The sequence below is a fragment of the Physeter macrocephalus genome, chromosome 16, assembly GCF_002837175.3.
Source record: "Physeter macrocephalus isolate SW-GA chromosome 16, ASM283717v5, whole genome shotgun sequence".
NCBI classification, from domain to species: Eukaryota; Metazoa; Chordata; class Mammalia; order Artiodactyla; family Physeteridae; genus Physeter; species Physeter macrocephalus.
In genome coordinates, this window is record NC_041229.1 from 31,951,418 (window position 1) to 31,968,331 (window position 16,914).

General features: G+C 39.6%; 1 protein-coding gene across 2 annotated transcripts in view; it reads left to right on the forward strand.

Moving 5' to 3' along the window:
* Positions 1–750: 750 nt before the first annotated feature.
* TRPC6 (transient receptor potential cation channel subfamily C member 6) overlaps positions 751–16,914 on the forward strand; it is a 134,713-nt gene continuing 118,549 nt past the window's right edge. The window contains exon 1 of one of the 2 annotated variants that reach the window (XM_024115321.3): positions 751–1,359. In XM_024115321.3, the coding sequence (XP_023971089.1) occupies positions 1,190–1,359 (170 nt within the window). In that variant the 5' untranslated portion in view covers positions 751–1,189. The remainder of the gene's footprint in view (positions 1,360–16,914) is intronic. The other variant, XM_024115319.3, reaches the window with a different exon arrangement.

Consider the following 16,914-nt stretch of genomic DNA (forward strand, 5'->3'; position numbering starts at 1 on the left):
CTTTCTCATTTGCTCGTTTAATCTCTGTCTCCTTCTCTTCCAGGAAGGCAGACAGGCACCTTATCTGGCTAGTTTGCCTCTGAATCCTAAAATGGTGCTTGGCATACAATTGGGATCAGTTAAATATTTGTTGAATGAATGGATTCCTAAATGATAACTACTTGAACTACTACAGATAGTGATTCATCCTTGTTGAGTTTCTTTTACTTTGCACATGTATGAAGATTAAATCTGAATTTAAAACTGTCTTAAAATTAAAAACAGTTCGGAAATGTGGGAAACATCTGGCAGAGAGATAATTCTGGCATTTGCAATGATGGAAGGAAAGTTTTTCTCTGAAGTAAGCAGGTTGTTGGCCTCTATTGGTATCATCGGAAAATGCCTATTTTTGTTGATTTGCTCAGGAACTGGGAACATTTGGCATTGGGAACACAGAATGTTGTTCATTTTAAAGTGAAGAGTTATAACTTCGGGGGTTGGGAGTGGGAGAGAAAATGTCCTAAGAAATGAAGCAGACAGGAGAAAGGAGAGGCTCCTGTCTCTTTTAAAAAAGAGTTGAGTCTTACTTAAGAGAAGCTTCCTAGAAAGTTCTTAATTTGTATGGTTTCTAAATAAGCAAACTCTTAGCCCCCCCCCCCCCAAAAGTGCATGTGTGGCTCCACCTACTTTAGGTTCATCTTGCCCCTGAAAGTTGTGGCTACACGACAGGCTTTGGCTGCTTTCTGGAACGTCGTTCCGATCCCTTTAAAGGTGGAATCATGACGGAGGCTGCGGGGGAAGAAGGCGGGAGCCGAGGGCTGAAGAGTCTCGGTTGACATAGTAACTCTTCAGCTCTGTCTCCCTTGCTCTCAGCTCTCAGGTTCCGCTGCCACCCCCCGCCCCGCCTGCGCTCGCTCGACCCGGGAGCCCCGGCCGCCTCCTTGAGGGGTCGCCTGGCCGGACGCACCCCAGACAAGGTCCCCTTTGCGACTCGCTGCGTGGTGACTTCTCCCCGGGCCAGCGGGTGAGCCGCTCGCGGAGCTCAGCTCGCAGGGCGTCTGCGCTCCTCGCCTCACCCTCGCCCCCTGAGCACCAGTCTGCCGCGGGCCAGTCCGGCAGGTGACGCGGACCCCTCCGCACCGGGTCCCCGCTGGAACTGCCGAGGCGTCTCCCCCAGGAGCTGGATCCCAGCCAGTCGGGCGTTCCCGCCATGAGCCAGAGCCCAGCGTTCCGGCCCGGGAGGGGAGGCTCTCCCGGGGTGGCTAGCCGGGACCGCGCGCGGCGCAACGAGAGCCAAGACTATCTGCTCATGGACTCGGATCTGGGAGACGACGGCTGTCCGCAGCCCTCCCTGCCTCCCTACGGCTACTACCCTTGCTTGTGAGTGCGGGCGCTGCGGGCAGGCCGGGGGTGCTGCCGGCGGGAAGTGTGCGCTCGCCGGAGAAGACCCGGAGCTCCGCGCGCGTCTCCGCACGCGTCCGCCTTCCCAGGGCCGCGCGGGCCGGGCTGAGACCCGAGTGAGCGGAGGGCGCGCGCGGATCTAAGGTTTGCTCCGGGAGAGCACGCACGGGTAGGTTTTCCCAAGAGAGTGGGACCGTGGGGTACCGACGCCACTACAGGTGATAGGTGTCTGTCGGTTTCTTTAGTCCCAAATAATTGGGCGCTCTCAAAGAGACCCTGTGTCGCTGCGTCAAAGGCATGGTCTGGGCGGGGGACTGATTCAAATTTGCGTCCCCAGTGACTCTTAGCATCTGTGGGAGGGATGACCAGAACTCTCGGTCCTGGGCGCAGCTCTGCGCTCCTGCCGGGGTAACTCGAGAACCTGCGCGCCCGCCCTCTGCACACTCCCGGCCGTAGCCCTTCAGGTGGTGCGCACAGGTCCTCAGCTACCAGACGGCAGCAAAGTTCGAAGCTGCGCGTGGGAGGCGGTGCACTTACCCCAGGCATCCTCTCCCCAGCCTCCGGTTCTCCGGGTTAAGTAGGAGAAATAGAATCTCTAGGCTTTCCCACCTATAGCGCGAAGCTTTTATCAAGGGCGTTCGGGGGAGGCGAGCCTGTTACAGGTGCGGGCCGGAAATTGATAATTGTAGAAGCCGAAGAAGGTCGTCTGCTGTGGACCCTGAGTGACTACGAGATTTTATTTAAGAATCTGGAGTTTCTTTTTTGGCGGGGGATGGGTGGCAGGGTCAAGCAGAGGACGGAATGAGGAAGTCTCCCCTCCCCCACACGCCTGGGACCACAAGTGCAGCTGGCAGATAGCGTGTCTGCCTCTTTGCTCCTTTAGTTGATTGGGCAGTCTGGTTTCTTGACATGTCACATCCATCCGCATGCGGTTTCCCGAGGAAAGCAGTTCTCAGTAGCAGTTCTCTAAGCAGCTGTAGAGGCGGGTGTGTTTGTGTGTGTGTGTGTGTGTGTGTCACTCTCGGGGGATGGGGGGCAGGATGGATGGGTGCACCTTCAGATCATTGGTCAGGGCTGCCCAGAGTCAAGGCCTGCTGTAGATCCCTTTCCCAGTGAGAAGTGAGCCCCGGGACATGGTGCATCTAATTTTTCCCCTAGATAAAAGAAAAAAAAATTGGCACTGGTTCCATTCATCTACGTGCTGTATGGTTTGAAAGCATTTACTGTTACTTATTTTTTCATTTTAAAAAATTAAGATATATTTCACATTTCATAAAATACATCCATTTAAGTTGTACAGTTCAGTGGTGTTTAGTATATGCACAGAGTTGGGGAAACCCTCACCACTATGTTATTCCAGGACATCACCCTCAAAAGAAATCTTGTACTTGATGTTAAATTAGAAAATATTTCTGTGTCTTTTACTACAGAACTTCTCAAATTTTAATGGCCTATGAATTACTTATGGAGCTTGTTAAAGTGCAGATTCTGATTCAGTAGGGTCTAGGTGCAGCCCAAATTTCTGCCTTTCTAACAATCTCTGAGAAGATGTAGAGGCTGCTGGTCTGTGGAGCACACTTTGAGTAGCAAGGAGATATATGCCAAGAAAAAATAAAAATAAATAAATCAATTCTGGATATTCTGAATGCAGCTACTTTCAAATTTGCTTTGAGGGTATGTTTAAAACATAGATGGACTTTTTCATTGATTTAGACTTAAGATCTACCCTTAAGCCTGAGGGTTATGTTTGGTAATGTTACCTGTGGGTAAGTTAAGCAACTTATAAAAGCTATATTGCTTTTTAAAAATTAGACTGTTCCATAGACAAAATCTTTTTTTTTTCTTTTTATCACCTAATCATTCTATAGTCACTTGTTACTGTGTGGGGAAAGTAATTTGATTTTAAACACTTGTGGCTATATGTTAGTAGTGAGAGAGACTAAATAAAACAATAATTGCAAGTTGTCCTGAAAAGTTTCCCCAATGCTTTCTTGAAATGTGGTTTACTGCCTTATTGATTTATCTAGTTTTTACATCATCTACTATTTAGAGAATAAGTATTTTTCTCCCTTTGTTCAGGAATCCTAGATCACTCTTAATGGATAGGACTTGGCAGTAGAGAGATGAACAGAAATATTTTAAGGTGCTTCAATTCTTAATGAGCACCCCCTGTCATGTCAGAGATATGATAGTAAGTTTAAGAGTGAGCCATGTTTCCAAGTAAGACTTTGGTCTTGTCCAAATCTATTATTTCCAAAAGGTTCTTTGTTACTTTTCATCACTATTTACTCTGGCAAGGTTTTTATTTTTTCCAGTTGAATAATGAAGTAACTGAAAAATTTTAACCAATAAACTATAGTACTTCACACCTGTGATGTATGAGAAAGAATGAAAGATAATTATTTCCCTCTGGTAGAGAGTACAAATAAGAGCTTCTATATGCTTTTGACTTGTAATTTAAACAATTGTTTGTATATTTTCCTAGAGTGAGAGGCATAATATTTGTGAAAGTGGCAATCACTAGTATACTTTAGATATGGGTACTGCCATTATCTCAAATCACTGAGATTTTTTTCCCTTGTAAGATAACAGATTTTTGCAAATTGTCAATTCTGCGGGATAAGTTCTATGACTCTTGCTAAAATATTGTCATAGTTCACTTATGTAGAATGATTTTTATATATATTTATGAGGCTTTTACTACTGAAAATTGTGGCAAATTATCTTGTTTGAGAGCAATTAAATATTCTCAGACCTTAAGTGTAAGAAGTAATATTTTGAAGTGGTGCTTAGAAGAAAAAGATTCAATTTCTCCCTTTTTTCAACTTCTAATTGGAAATCAATTAATACAATCTATTTTGATCAGTTTGTAATGATGGTTAGCAAGAAATGTCCATGTCCTAGGAGGATCCCAGGAGTTATATCAGAGAGTTCCTTCATTTAGAACTTAAAAATGTCTCTAGTCCATCCCTTCTGAACATGGAGAAGAATTCTGGACATAAAAAATGTTAAGTGTTTCTAAATTCTCAAGATCTGAAACAGTCCAACTGAAATTTCTGCTTGGAAAAGACTAATTATGAATAATGAAACTGTAAACTAAAGCTCTGGCAAAACAATAGACTGAGATATTCTAAAAAAAAAATTACAGTTACAAACACCTAGCAGTACTGGATAAAATAATCTAAATGATTTTAACGTGGTACCCAATTTTGCAAAAAATAAAAGGGATTACCATTTGCCAAAAGCAAGGAAGTTAAAAGCCAGAGTATATCCTGTGAGCCGATGCTGTGGTTACCCCAGTGATTATGGATCTGGGTGACCAGGAGGTTGGAGTCTAATGTCCATGTGAGATGGAGAAAAGCTAAGGCCTTGGTTCCAGATGAGGCAGAGAGATGGAACTGAGACATCCCTGTCCGCTGCATAAAACCAGGACCCTTATTTTAGTGAAAAGTTAGGCTAGCATAATATGCCATCAGCACAGAGTGAGAACAAGAAACTTTGTTAGTAAGAGGAAAAGGAATCTTCCCCTAAGAATTTCATTCTTTGGGCCTGAACATCATGTGACTCTATTTTTTTTTTTTTTTTTGTGGTATGCAGGCCTCCCTCTGCTGTGGCCTCTCCCGTTGCGGAGCACAGGCTCCGGACGCGCAGGCCCAGCGGCCATGGCTCACGGGCCCAGCCGCTCCGCGGCATGTGGGATCTTCCCAGACCGGGGCGCGAACCCGGTTCCCCTGCATCGGCAGGCAGACGCACAACCACTGCGCCACCAGGGAAGCCCCAGGGAAGCCCCATGTGACTCTATTTTTGCTTTTGTTTTTCACACTACCTAACTGACCTAGAAATCTTCAAGTTGAAAAATACTCCTGAGGCTCCTAGAAGAGTAAAACAGAAAGCCATTCTGAAAGTATACTACCAACTATCTAGACTGCCAAGGATTTTCAAGAAAACAGCAATCCCTGCTAAAGATATGCTCACTATAATACACAACGAAACACACAAGGAAACAATCAACTAAGAACAAAAGTTAGCAGACAGTACAGTCCATGAGGGAGAGTTAACATGAGACATAACAGCAGTATTGGATCCTTAATAATTTGAGATAATATAGCAACATGAAAGAGAACATATAAAATGAGTATGTATAAAATGTTGACAGTATATAAAGAAGTTAAACCCTAACAAAGAATGACTTATTTTTAAAAAACAGACAAATAGAAAACCTGTATGTGAAAAATATAATTTTGAAATAAAAACTCAATGGAAAGGTTAAAAATGCAGATTAGCCATGGTATAATCTTTGGTAATACCTAGAATAAAGAGACATAAATAAATGGAAAATATAAATATTATTGAGTTAAGAAACAAGAAGGTAGGAGTTCCAGAAGGATAAAATATAGAGAATGAGGGAGAGGCAACATTTGAATAGATAATGGGTGATAATTTTCCAGAAGTGATTAATTCTCATGTTTATGAAGTACAAGAATAGTAGTGCGATACAGAAAAATAAACCCATTTAAATGTATTATATTGAAATTGAAGAACACTTAAGATAAGAAATATAAAAATGAACCAAAATATAAGAGATTCAAATGAGTAAGTTTTAAAATTCAAAATAACAAAGTACACTCATAGTTTATTTTGATACCCAGGTTATGCAATGTGTAGCTTATAAGAACTATGGTTTTTCTTTTACATGAAGCATTGTTTACTCTCTAGTTATTAATGTAGTTTTTTATACAAAGTCAGTGCTCCATTGCTGGTAGAATCTCTTTAAACATGGATATGGACAAAAAGGGATTCCAAGGGTCCTTAAATCATGGTCTCAGGAGAAACCCAAAGAGATTCTTAATTGTATACTTTAATTCATATTATGAAACAAAAATGACCTTTTAAAAAAATGTTTTAATGGGTCATGGATCTTTTTAAATTTTTATTGACCTCAGGATGATTTTGGATGAAACCCATCTATGAGCCCTAGGACCCAGACTTTGAACACTTGATTTAAGAGAGGTAACCTAAGGTCAGAGACCACAGATAAATAGATTCCCAAAACATAGCCTTCTTTTCTCCAGGCAAAATAAAATATGCTTGAATTCATTAATGTATTAAAAGGGAATGAAAAATTCAGACTGCAGGCTAGAAAATGTTTTTTGACATTAACTGCTGATAGAATACACGAATCCCTTGAAAAAGATTAGGATTGAAGTTAGAGTATGGACTCAAGCCTATGAATCACATTAAATTTTTATATGCTTGTTATCCCTCCATTATTTTTGCCTCCCTATGTCTGATAAATATGTCTATTCAAACATCCATTTTACTTTTTGCTCACAAATCTTTTTCTACCAGACTGTATACCTCTAGTCCTCATTTCTCTACTTTTAGTGTAGTATCTAGCAAAGAGAAGGTATAAGTTAATTTATTCCTCAACAAAGACATTATCCTCTCATCAATATTTATTCTAATAAGGAATAACGTGATGCCAGCTCTTTACATAAAATAGCATCTGAGTCCTTTAAGGAAGACAGAAGAGTGAATGTCCACATAGAAGGAGATTCCCAGATCTTATATTCCAGCTGCCTGTCCACTTAGATGCACCTTCTTCTGGGGGATCTGTCACTAATTACTATGCCACTACCATGCTGCTCTCCTTTTAGCTCTAGCCCCAGACTCTTCCCTTCAAGTTCCTTCTACTCCCCTGAGATGAGGCTGTATCTTTATCAGTACTTGTCAAATGCTTAGGAATAACCAAAGAGAATTAACAGACAGAGAAAAATCCTGGCTGGCTATAACTGTCTTTCAGCTCATTTGTGGATTCTCCTAAGGACTGACCTTTGCCTAACCCCAAGTTTTATCCAACTGGCAGAGAGTATTCTTCCCTACCCTCCTCAGACCATCCCCAGACAATCTAGCCCTTAATAGTCAGTGTTCCATAAATTGGGAGATTGGGACTGACATATACACACTACTGTACATAAAATAGATAACTAATAATAATCTGCTGTATAGCACAGGGAGCTCCACTCAATACTCTCTAATGGCCTACATGGGAAAAGAATCTTAAAGAAGAAGAGTAGATATATGTATATGTATAACTGATTCACCTTGCTGTACACCTGAAACTAGCACGACATTATAAATCAACTATACTCCAATAAAAATCTTTAAAAAAGTTAAAAAAAAAAAAGTCATTCTTAGCCCAGATGGACAAAGGAATACCACCCTCCTCCCTTTATCCAGTGTAAGATATGTCTCTCAAACTCCATTTCTTTTCCTCGGATCTCCTTCTTTCCTGGATCATTGACATTAGGTTTGTCTACTCTTTTAAGCAGAGATCCTACCACTTACCCACACAGGTATGGCTTCACTCTCTGACCCATAGGGGCAGTTACCTTAGAACACAGCCACTCAGCAGCAGTACAGGGCTTTCCAAGTGAAATCAAGGACTCATTTCCTTATAAGAACACTTATCAAATGAAAAATAAAATCAATCAAATAGAGTATGTGTGATATCATGATTTCTTATGATATCACAAACATATGTAGTGGTTTAGAATTCAGAGGGAATCCTAGTATCTATTATGTCCTTTGAAAAAAAAGAGCTTCTATAACCATAAAGCAAAGACTTGGACCTTGGTTAAGGGTATGAAGTTTGGAAGCTGCTGTGCTAACAGGGGAAAAACAAGTGTAAAAATCACCTTTGGATCTGCTTCCCCTTCTTCATTTAGGAATCAACAACTCCTCCAGCTGCCATTTGGATTAATGCTGTGTCTCTTTTAATTGACCAGTTTCAAGGTCTGTGTTCTGCATGACAGAAACCATCTATTTTGTTTCTAAACCTCCCCTCGCTTGAAATAATCAACATCTGCTGATAACAATTTATTATCATGAAACATCTTTTTTAGGGGTCCAACACCATAGGTTGTGGAGTTATTTCCAGATGTGCTGAAATGCCCACATTTATTCTGTAACATAATGTTTGTTTACCTCTAGGAAGACATTGCATAATTTTTTTTCTCTAGACAGTTATGTTCCTTGAGTTATAAGAAGTAAGTTGACTTCATAAGGCAATTCATCTTTGCCTCTTAGAGAGTAAATCATAAAAGGAAAACATTTTCTTGAGTCCATTCTTGTTTTTCTCCCTCTTTCATAAAAAATGCTAAATGTAATTGGAACCAGTTGGATAAAATTACCGTTTGTGATTGCTCTTTGTTTAGGAAGCTTCTGCTGGCTTTCAGGACATGGAGAAGTGCTCATCTATATGTCAAATTTCAATTAAACGTTGGCATCTAAAACTTGGTATGCTGTTTAAGACCCTTAAGGTATTGGAATGGATTGAATCACATTTCTTATAGAATGTCCTTTTGGAGCAGCATATAGAAATGAATGTCACAAATACCCAAACAACACGTTAGTTGCAGTCTAACTATTCTCACCCTAATTCAGGTAACTCAGCCAGGACAAAGAGGTACTGACTAGAGTTATTTACAGGTCAGTGCAAGTTGCTGTTTCTGTAGAGGACTAATCTAAAGTATTTATGTATATTTTGGGGGACTAACATTTTTTGAATATCTACTCTGTAGCAGGTCCTTTTCTAGTTGTCATACAAATGTAATTTGCTCTTTGGAGCAGCCACTTGGATATTTTTAATGTCCATTTTATAAATGACCGTGCTGAAGTTTAGAGACATTAAGCAATGTTTAGAAAGTTACACAGCTGGAAAGTTGTTGTCAAGTGGACAAAAACCAATACATTTTAGGTAATGCAGGCTGGAACGCATAAACAGAAGGGCTGGCAGGTTGCACAGAGTCCCCTAATCTCCCGGCATCCCATATAATCATGCCTTTGCCCGGCACAGCTGAATATGTGGTGGGTGTCCTTCTGGAGAGCACACTCACTTCCTTCTCCTCTGTCTTTTCATAGGTACTTGAGAAGCCACAGGTTGGCTCTGATCTACGGCACCAAGATTCCTGACCTGTGCTCCTTTTATTTAAGTTATTCTCTGGTGGGGGAAGAAGACAGGAAGAAAGGTTATGAATAGCAGTAATATGTGTGTTTCACTTCTACTTCTTTCTATTGAAATCTTAATCATCCGTGAAGATCAAGCTTTATATTCCACTAATTCATTAATCTGATTATTCATTCATCTTTGTTGACCTTATATGATTTTGTCACATAATAATAAAAATAACAACTAGATTTATTAGGGATTTCTATGTGCTAGGCCCTCCTCTAAGAGCTTTATATGTAACTCATTTAATACTTCCAGCAAATCTCTGTTTTACTGATGTTTTAATGATAAGAAAGAAAAAAGTAAAAAAATACCACGGCAAAGAGAGGTTAAGTGATTTGCCAGGGATTACACAGCCAGTAGTTGACAGAAATGAGAAGAAAGAAAGGAAAGAAAGAAAGATTCTATCACTTATCTAGACACACAGTGAAACTAGGTTTTGAAACACTGCCAATCTTTGTCACCAAAGGAAGACTGTGAATGCATCAAAACTAAGTAATCTGTAAATTACTTACTAATTTTAGCAATGGTCCACAAGCTGATCATGACTCTTTTAAGATTACAAAAGAGGAAGCTTTCTTTTACTCTTGATTTCTATCATGTGGATGAAATTGCTTCTTTGCTATGAAACAGGTTGTATCAGAAAAACTGACCTGACTCAAATGGTAGTGTGAAACTGGATTTCATTGCAGGATTTGCATAATTTTTAAAGCATTTTACATATCTGAAAGTATATATTGCCAGAAATCAATTGCAGCATGGATAGTTATGTTAAGTTTGATTGTCTTTTCAAGGCAGATTTCATGTTTCAGTTACAGAAACTCTGGTTGCAGCACAAAGAACATTTTGTCCTGACATGTATGGGTCAGCACAAAACCCTTGCACAAAACTGGGAAGAGTTCTCTTCATGGGAATTACTAACAAGATTATCTTGAGAATTATAATAGGATTTGGAAATGACATGATTTCTAAAACTCTTTTAAAGATTCTTTTAGGCAGTTTAAACTGTTATAGATAAAACTTATTTTTATTATTACTACGTTAAACTCTCTGAAACAGAATTTTGCATTGAATAGGTTGAAGGGTGGCAGTAGTTGCTATGAAAAGCTGATTCCTGGGCACTGTAAGAATCTTCTCTTCTCCCCAGAAAAATGTGCAGGACCCCTTTTCTTGGAGGGGCATTCAGGGCCAAACACTGTATTTTGTCTTGAAGAATGCATTAATTTCTTTCAACAAATATTCGTTTAGCTCCTTTGATGTGCTTAGCACCATATTTGGGAACCACTGATACTGTATTTCATGGAGTCCAAGGTTGTATCAATTTTAACCTGTCCTGATGTTTTATATGCCTTTGAAAAACAAGAAAAAAAGTGCTGTATCAATTAAATTATACCTTAGATTTTTATATTATAACTATTGAAATAGATCTTTATACTTAATTAGGTATAGTTTTGGGTCATATATAACTCTTACACACATATTTATAAAAAGTCTAAACAAAATAAATTTAGTTAAGGTATTCCTAAAGCTTCTTCATATTCAGAGATGAACTTTCCTGAGTCATTTTCAACTCAAAATTTTTAATGTCTATGTTTCTCCACACGGTCTTGTCCTTTGTGCCAAGAAGACATTGGTGATGCAGCATTTCTTTAAAGAATCCAAAGAACTATGATAGACCAAAAGCTTTCGGTGATAGGCAGTTAAAATGACTTTGCAATTATATAGAGCTAGACTATTTTGACTTAGCAGTTCCTGAATGTTGCTGAACAAATCTGATTCACCATCGTTCCCCATGTATGATCCACTCTCCCCAATACACACATACACATACACACATGTATTTGTTTCTTAGGCTTGAAAGGAATCCTTAGCTACTGTTTCCAGGATTTATTTTCAAGCCACTGTCATCCATTCTGAAACTTTGGAGCCATTGCTTTTAATGCTTGTACATGCACTGCTAAAGGAAAACTGTTATGATAATTACTGACACCCAACTAGCAGCACTGATAAGACGTGTTCTATTCCAGAGAAGTTAAAGTGGGAGAATTATGTATCCTAGAATCAATGAAATTTGGTGTTTGGTGTGCTAGAGTCAGGGTAAATGAAAGAGGAGGTGAGATATGAAAGATTACAAGGCAGACAATACACTTTATTATCTGTTCAGAATTTGAGAAATTTGAACTTTATTCTCTGACTTTAAAACACAGATAAGACTATGCCAGTCTTTGCCTTATTTATATTAGCTTATTTGATCATCACAGCAAACTTGTGTGATGGGTAATATTATTTCTACTTGTAAATGAGGGAGTTCAGAAAGGTTAAGTAACTTGTCTAAGAATTTATGGCTCTCAAAAATCTGAGCCTGTACTTAAACTCCTATTTGACTGTTTTGTTTGTTTGCTTTTGACCTTCACTGTCTGAACTTCTTCCCCTCACTGGAATGGCAGCTTCATGAGGGCAGGGATACAGTCTGTAAACAGTGACTAGCATTTGGTAGGGACTCAATAAATGTTTGCTGGATGAATACAATGTCTTCCTTACACAAAGTGGAAGGCCAGTAGATTGGCCTTATCTCTAAAATTCTTTTCTCTTTGGGCTTCATACAGTTTTGTGAGACTTTGCCTTTAGGATACCATGGTTTCATCTTAGCCTTTTCAGAAATACTACAGTATTGGAGTTTTATATTTTTGCAGCTTAGGTCATTTAATGAATTCTAAGAGCTTTGTGATATATCTGCTTGATCCCTAAAATCGTGCTTGTCAAATATTTTTAAATAATCTAGGAAACAAGAAAATATGAATATAAACCATTTATTTTTTTACATTGTGTTGATAGAACACTCACAGAGATTAGTCTTTTTTGTTTTTACAAAAATGGCAACAGGAAAGGTTCTTGTCTTTTTATTTAAATTAAGTTGAAAAAGTTTGTGAAAACTGAACTTCCTGTGACCAAAGATCATTACATCCTGAGAAGTCTTAAATACTTATATGAAATAATCCAACTTAAAATCGAGAAAGTGAGAAAAGAATGGTTAAGTAAAAATGATTTTAAAATTACATGTTAATGATATTGTAACTTTGATTTGGATCACATTGTGCAGGGCAAAACTTACACATTTAGATGATTTTCATGGTACTCTATCTTCTAGAAATTAGATCAATTATTCTCAAATTGTATTGCAATCCACCTTACGCTCAGACTTAGGCATTATCCCCGCTTTCTTATATGCAAGAATTTGATATACCCTCACTAGAAAATTGCAGTGAGATATTACTAAAGGAATAGTGTTGCACATCGACTGATATAAACACAGAAAAAATCAGCAGTCTCTTGTCTAAACATGTACACTAGATGATGGGGATTAAAAAATATTTTTATCAGTGGTTTGAGAATCTGGCTATATATTAGAATTACCTGGATAATTTTTAAAAAATATAGATTCCCTAATAATTATGAGAGTTCAAATAAATCAGTATTTCTGGGGGTTATGGCCTAGGAATACTATTTTTAAAAAATTTCCCTAGTTGATTCTAATATGTAGTCAGGTTTAGAAACTTATTGTTTCAGCTACTTTAGATTCACTATGAAAACCAGAGTTAGGAACTAAACCTAATTTCAATCAAGAAAACCATTACAGTGTATTCCTCCATGCAAAAATGTGAGATTGAAATTCATTTTTCTACCTAAGATCCAATGATTAGTTATTATCAGATAAATTGAAAAATAGTATCTTTTAATTCAGCAAATTCTCATCAAATACCTGCTATACACAAGATGCTATTTTTGATATATTTTAGGAGCATAAGTGATGAGATAGGAGATATGCTTGATAAGATGTCAGGAGAGTAACATGTTGTTTTATGAGAAAAACTACCTTTCCAGTTTGTTTCTTTAATCAAAACATGATGGGCTTCCCTGGTGGCACAGTGGTTGAGAATCCGCCTGCCGATGCAGGGAACATGGGTTCGTGCCCTGGTCCGGGAAGATCCCATATGCCGCTGAGCGGCTGGGCCCGTGAGCCATGGCCACTGAGCCTGCGTATCCGGAGCCTGTGCTCCGCAACGGGAGAGGCCACAACAGTGAGAGGCCCATGTACCGAATAAAAAAAAACAAAAAAACAAAAAAACAAAAAAACAAAAAACACCATGATGCAATAATTTTAAATTTAAATTAGAGGAGAAAGTAATTTATTTGAATTTTTATCTTAACGTTGATCTTCTTTCTGATTTGAATTATCTGTATTTTCAGAAAATATAGAGGAAATTTGTCCTTTTTAAATCACCCAAGATTTTATGGGGTACAATTTTCCAAAAGGGTGAAAATTTTGCTATTAAAGAAGCTTATTATCACTTAACTGAATTTCTTTTTCTGAATATTATGAGATTTTGTAAAACTTTCTTGAACTTCTGCCTCCAGTGGAATAGATAATCTTGATGGTCATCCTGTTACAAAACAACTAGATTCTGCATAAAATATAATTTATATTTCTGTGCTTGTAGGAAGCAAGGGAAATCTTAACCCAACCCCTGTATGCAAACACGAACATGCACAAGTCATAGGCTTCTATCAGAGCAGCAGTGAACTCTCTTGAAAGGTGGAATTCCATAAATAAGGTGCTAATGTCAGTATAGTGGTTAGGAGACTCTGCCTTGGACCTGGTAATCCTCAATTAATCCTGGTCCTCTGGGTTCTCTACAAATTGATAATCTTTAATTGTGAGTATATATTTAATTTACCTTAGATACACAAGAAAACAGCCATCCTGAGTGGGAGTCAACAGAAATAGCAAGGAAGATATAAAACCCTTAAGGACTTCAATATAAGGATTAAAGTTAAGAACATAAAATTACTTTGTTTGAACTGTATAAAGACATAAAGATGGAATCCCAAAAGTGAACAAGCACAAGAAAACTATCAAAAATGAGCCAGCATATTTCTAAAAAATTTTTATTGGGATATAGTTGATTTACAATGTTGTGTTAGTTTGAAGCAGGTGTACAGAAAAGTGAATCTGTTATATGTATACATATATTGACTTTTTTTAGATTGTTTTCCCATATAGGCCATTAAAGAGTATTCAGTAGAGTTCCCTGTGCTATATAGTAGGTCCTTATTAATAATCTATTTTATATATAATAGTGTGTATTGGTCAATCCCAATCTTCCAGTTTATCCCTCCCCCTTTGCCCCGTGGTAACCATAAGTTTATTTTCTGTACCTGTAACTCTGTTTCTGTTTTGTAGATAAGTTCATTTATAGCCTTTTTTTAGATTGCACATATATATGATATCATATGATATTTGTCTTTCTCTGAGCAAGTGTATTGAAAAAAATGACAAGACAACAATACAGCTTTCAGAAAAAAAAAAAAAACTATTGAAATAAAACTATCAATGGACCAGAGTTATTCATGGAAGATTAAGTGCAGCTAGCAAGAGAATTTTTAATTTGGGAGATAGATACTAAAAAGTTTCTCAAAATGCAATACAGAAAGATAAGAAATGTAAAATATGAGAGAGGTTAAGAGATACAGAGGCTAGAATTGGAAAGACCAGTTTACATATATTCAAAGAACCATAAGCAAAAAAGAAAGGGAATGTAGTTAAGAAACAATTAGAAAAATAATGGCTAAGTTTTTTTCAGAATTGATGAAAGATATGAAGCTACAGAGAAAGGAGCCACAACACATATGAAATAAGATAAATAAAAAGAAATTCACACCTAGATACAAGGAACTGCAACTACATTATAAAAAATTTATTTAAAAAGATCTTATAAGCAGCCAGAGAGAAAAATACAGATTATGTACCAAAGAAAGAGAATTTTCTTCCAGCAAACATCTCAACAGTAAGAATGGAAAGTAGAAGGTAAGAGAATGATATATCCAAAGTCATATTAATATTTTGTACTCAGGAACAGCCCCTTTCAAGAAAGAGTTTGAAATAAAGACATTTTCAGGGAAAAAATATAAGAAGAGTTTATTACCAACATACTTACATGAAAAGAACTTGTAAAGGATATACCATACTTCAGAAAGATGGAAACTTATCCTAGGAGGATGGTCTGTGATATTAAAGGAATGAGAGCAATGAAATTGATAAACACATAGATAACATTAAATAATCATCCTCCTATAATATAGTTATGTCTAATTTGTGTTTTAAAAAAAGGACAGAACTAAAGTACTGAACAATTTCATGTAAACTGGGAGGGAATTTTCAGACTTAAAAAATTCTAAAGTGGGCTTCCCTGGTGGCGCAGTGGTTGAGAGTACACCTGCCGATGCAGGGGATACGGGTTCGTGCCCCAGTCCGGGAAGATCCCACAAGCCGCAGAGCAGCTAGGCCTGTGACCCTTGGCCGCTGAGCCTGCGCGTCCGGAGCCTGTGCTCCACAACAGGAGAGGCCACAATGGTGACAGGCCCGCGTACGGAAAAAAAAAAAAAAAAAAAAAATTCTAAAGTCCTTATGTTGCTTGGAAATGGGTGGGGCTTAAATTAACTACATTGTAAAATTTCAAAGGAAGTCCATACAAGAATAGAAATAGAGGAGAGCAGGCAAGATGGCGGAAGAGTAAGACGCAGAGATCACCTTCCTCCTCACAGATACATCAGAAATACAGCTACACGTGGAACTTCTCCTATAGAACACCCACCGAACGCTGGCAGAAGACCTCAGACCTCACAAAAGGCAAGAAACCCCCCACGTACCTGGGTAGGCAAAAGAAAAAAGAATAAACAGAGACAAAAAATAGGGACAGGACCCGCACCAGTGGGAGGGAGCCGTGAAGGAGGAAAGGTTCCCACTCACTAGAAGCCCCTTCGCGGGCGGAGACTGTGGCTGGCGGCTTCCTGGGGCGTGAGGAGAGGGGATTAAGGGCACTGCGTAAAGGAGCTCTGGAGGCGGGCGCGAGCCGCGGCTGTTGGCGCAGACAGCAGAGGCGGCTGCCGAAGAGGCAAGAGACCTTTTCTTCCCTCTTTGCTTCCTGGTGAGTGAGGAGAGGGGTTTAAGCGCACCGCTTAAAGGAGCTCCAGAGACGGGCACGGAGCTGCCGAAGAGACAAGAGACTTTTTTTTTGACACTTTGTCTCCTGGTGCGAGAGGAGAGGGGATTAAGCGCACCGCTTAAAGGAGCTCCAGAAACGGGCGCGGAGCTGCCGAAGAGACAGGAGGCTTTTTCTTGCCTCTTTGCTTCCTGGGGCGTGAGGAGAGGGGATTAAGGGCACTGCGTAAAGGAGCTCTGGAGGCGGGCGCGAGCCGCGGCTGTTGGCGCAGACAGCAGAGGCGGGCGTGGGACGCTAGGGTTGCTGCTGCTGCCACCAAGAGGCCTGTGTGTGAGCGCAGGTCACTCTCCACACTGCCCCTCCCGGGAGCTCGTGCGGCCCGCCGCTGCCGGGGTCCCGGGATGCAGGGGCAGCTTCCCCGGGAGAACGCGTGGCGCACCTCGGGCAGGTGCAGCGTCACGCCGGCCCCTGCCGCCGCAGGCTCGCCCCGCATCCGTGCCCCTCCCTCCCCCCGGCCTGTGC